General features: G+C 39.4%; 1 protein-coding gene across 1 annotated transcript in view; it reads left to right on the top strand.

Annotated features, from left to right (window-relative positions):
* mta1 (metastasis associated 1) overlaps positions 1–2,464 on the top strand; it is a 43,005-nt gene that overhangs the window by 35,561 nt on the left and 4,980 nt on the right. Inside the window, exons 10-12 of the mRNA XM_017042667.2 lie at positions 1,894–1,968; positions 2,074–2,132; positions 2,283–2,458. Of these exons, the coding sequence (XP_016898156.1) occupies positions 1,894–1,968; positions 2,074–2,132; positions 2,283–2,458 (310 nt within the window). The remainder of the gene's footprint in view (positions 1–1,893; positions 1,969–2,073; positions 2,133–2,282; positions 2,459–2,464) is intronic.

Genomic DNA, 2,464 nt, shown 5'->3' with positions numbered 1-2,464 from the left:
ACTCCACTGACAGTTGGTGAAGAAAATCAATAGATTTAAAAATATAAAGGGACTCGACGCATATTATGTAATGTGTATGTCATGGAAACCAAACCATTGCTAAACAGACTGTTAACAGACAGTCCTGTGATTAATGCTGAAAAAACTCCAGCATTTTAAGTTTTTTTTTTTTCAGGAAACTAGCATCATCAGAACAGAAAATCATTAGGTTTTTGCAAAATACTGAACTTTTCCTTCAGCTGTTGTCAGTTAACAGTGTATGTCCTGCTTGGAATCTTAATTATTTACCTACAAATGAACAAAAACACAAAAGGGAAACTAATCTGATGCTTTGAAAAAATGCACCTTTTTTTTGCTGCTACCTGACACTTTGATTCATTTTTCTGAGAGCTGTATTTTAAGAAAATTATAGCTGTCAAAATGAATGCATTAACCTATAGATAACCCATATAAATATATGGGTATATATGGGACTAAATATAACGCATGGCTTGAATGACAATACACTGTTGACACATTATGGCAGAGAGTCTTTGTTTCACAGAGCAACTCAAGCTCAAAATACCATCTTTAGTTCAACCTCACAGGCCAATTAATATATTTGAGGACAATGTCTTCACCAAAGAAACTGTCAACATGTTCTCCAGATCGAGACACCCTGGACATACAGACTAACACAGACTAAAGACTAAAATCAGCCCAATCAATCAGGCTATATTTTTTTAGTTATGTTTTTGCATATTTTCTTCATATTTTTCCATGTTGCTAATTTCATCATTTGGATTAGATACAAATAAACATTTTCTTTCGTCTAAGAATGTTGAGTCATCACGATTAATCGTGATTAATCTACAGCTATCGGAATAAAACATTAAATACATTTTCTAATGTAATGGCCAATGTTCTATTGCACGTTGAAGGCCTTATTTGTGAAATGGGAGATTATTGTGACAGCTTCCATTAGAAGTCTGGCATTAATGACTTTTGACTGCATCACTGTGGTCCACTGAACCCACCCACCGCAGCTCAGTGCAGCTAAGAAGACGAGTTGAACCCCTGGTTTGCTGCCGCTGCTCGGCCCGTCCTCCCCTATATACAGTGATGTTCTAATTCCATTTAGAGACGTGCGCTGTGTGAAGAATTCATTACGCTCATTATTGCTGTTTATTAGTGCAGAAACCACACAGAATTAAAGCAGCATTTCTGCTGCAGACAGTCGCACTTCATTAGGCTTTTACATAAACCTACCAAGGACAGTCGTCAGGGAAATGTACGCTGCACCAATGCAAAACTTTCTCCTGGAATTTGCGCTTGAGAAACTTCAGTGTGAGGTGAAGAGTTTGTTTGAAGAAAAGGAAAAAAAAAGCAAAAAAAAAAAAAAAAAGCTTTGTGTTGTGGTCTCTTTTGGCCATGGAGAGCACAGAGAACAGATGCTCTTCTGCCTCACACTGTGCTCAGCTCTCAATGTGTGCATCGCTCCACCCCCTGGTGGTTGGATGCTGTTATCGCTGCTCACTCACTCGTTTCCCGACAACAAGACAAAAACACAACCACCACCGTTAGGGGCGGAGCCAACTGGTTAAAGCTGGGAGTTTCATTTTAAGTCTTTAAAAGATACGACAGTTTTACAGTATTCTTCTTCAAGGAGTCACATTATTGTATTTATTTTTACAGACATTAAAACCAACTCTCATTTAAACAGTATTGTTGGAATGTGCAGTGTACATTTTTGGGATTTTTGGGGGGATTTTTTCCCCCATCACAATGCTGTCAGTTTTTCTTCTGTTATTTAGAGGGAAAAAAAATCACCTTAGCTTCATCCAAATTTTTGTTAAAATGCAGTACATGTGATATGTCTTGATGATAAACTTTGTGCTTCTTCTCTTCCCATAGCTCCCCTGGAAGTCTCTGACCAGTATTATTGAGTATTACTACATGTGGAAAACCACAGACAGATATGTACAGCAGGTAATGATGTCGGACATACTCACAGAAGAGAACAAACTCTTCAAAAAGTCGACTTCATAAATTCTTTTTTGGTTTCCTCTGTTCCATCTTCTGTCTCTGCTCCAGAAACGATTAAAAGCAGCCGAGGCTGAGAGCAAGTTGAAGCAGGTCTACATCCCAAACTAGTGAGTGGTTTGATGCTGAAAACTCTCTGTGTGGGGAAAGAAAATCAGCGTCTAATTGAATCCATTAGACATTGTTTGTGCTACACATTTGTCCTGAGGTCAAAAAAGAAACTTGCAGAATGATTCCACCTTTTCTCTGCTGTTTTACAGTAACAAACCAAACCCGAATCAGCTGAGCAACAATGTCAAAGCGGCTCTGGTGAACGGAGCAGCTGCAGCAGCAGCAGCGACAGCAACAGCAGCAGCGACGACAGCTTCAGTCGTACCAGGGCAACCAGGGTCTGTGCAGACCCCTGGTCTGGGCAGAGCCTGTGAGAGCTGCTACAGTAAGT

The sequence above is a fragment of the Cynoglossus semilaevis genome, chromosome 1 (assembly GCF_000523025.1).
Source record: "Cynoglossus semilaevis isolate Cse_v1.0 chromosome 1, Cse_v1.0, whole genome shotgun sequence".
Classification (NCBI taxonomy): Eukaryota; Metazoa; Chordata; class Actinopteri; order Pleuronectiformes; family Cynoglossidae; genus Cynoglossus; species Cynoglossus semilaevis.
Note: the sequence above shows the minus strand (reverse complement) of the source record. Positions and strands in the feature narration are given on the sequence as shown.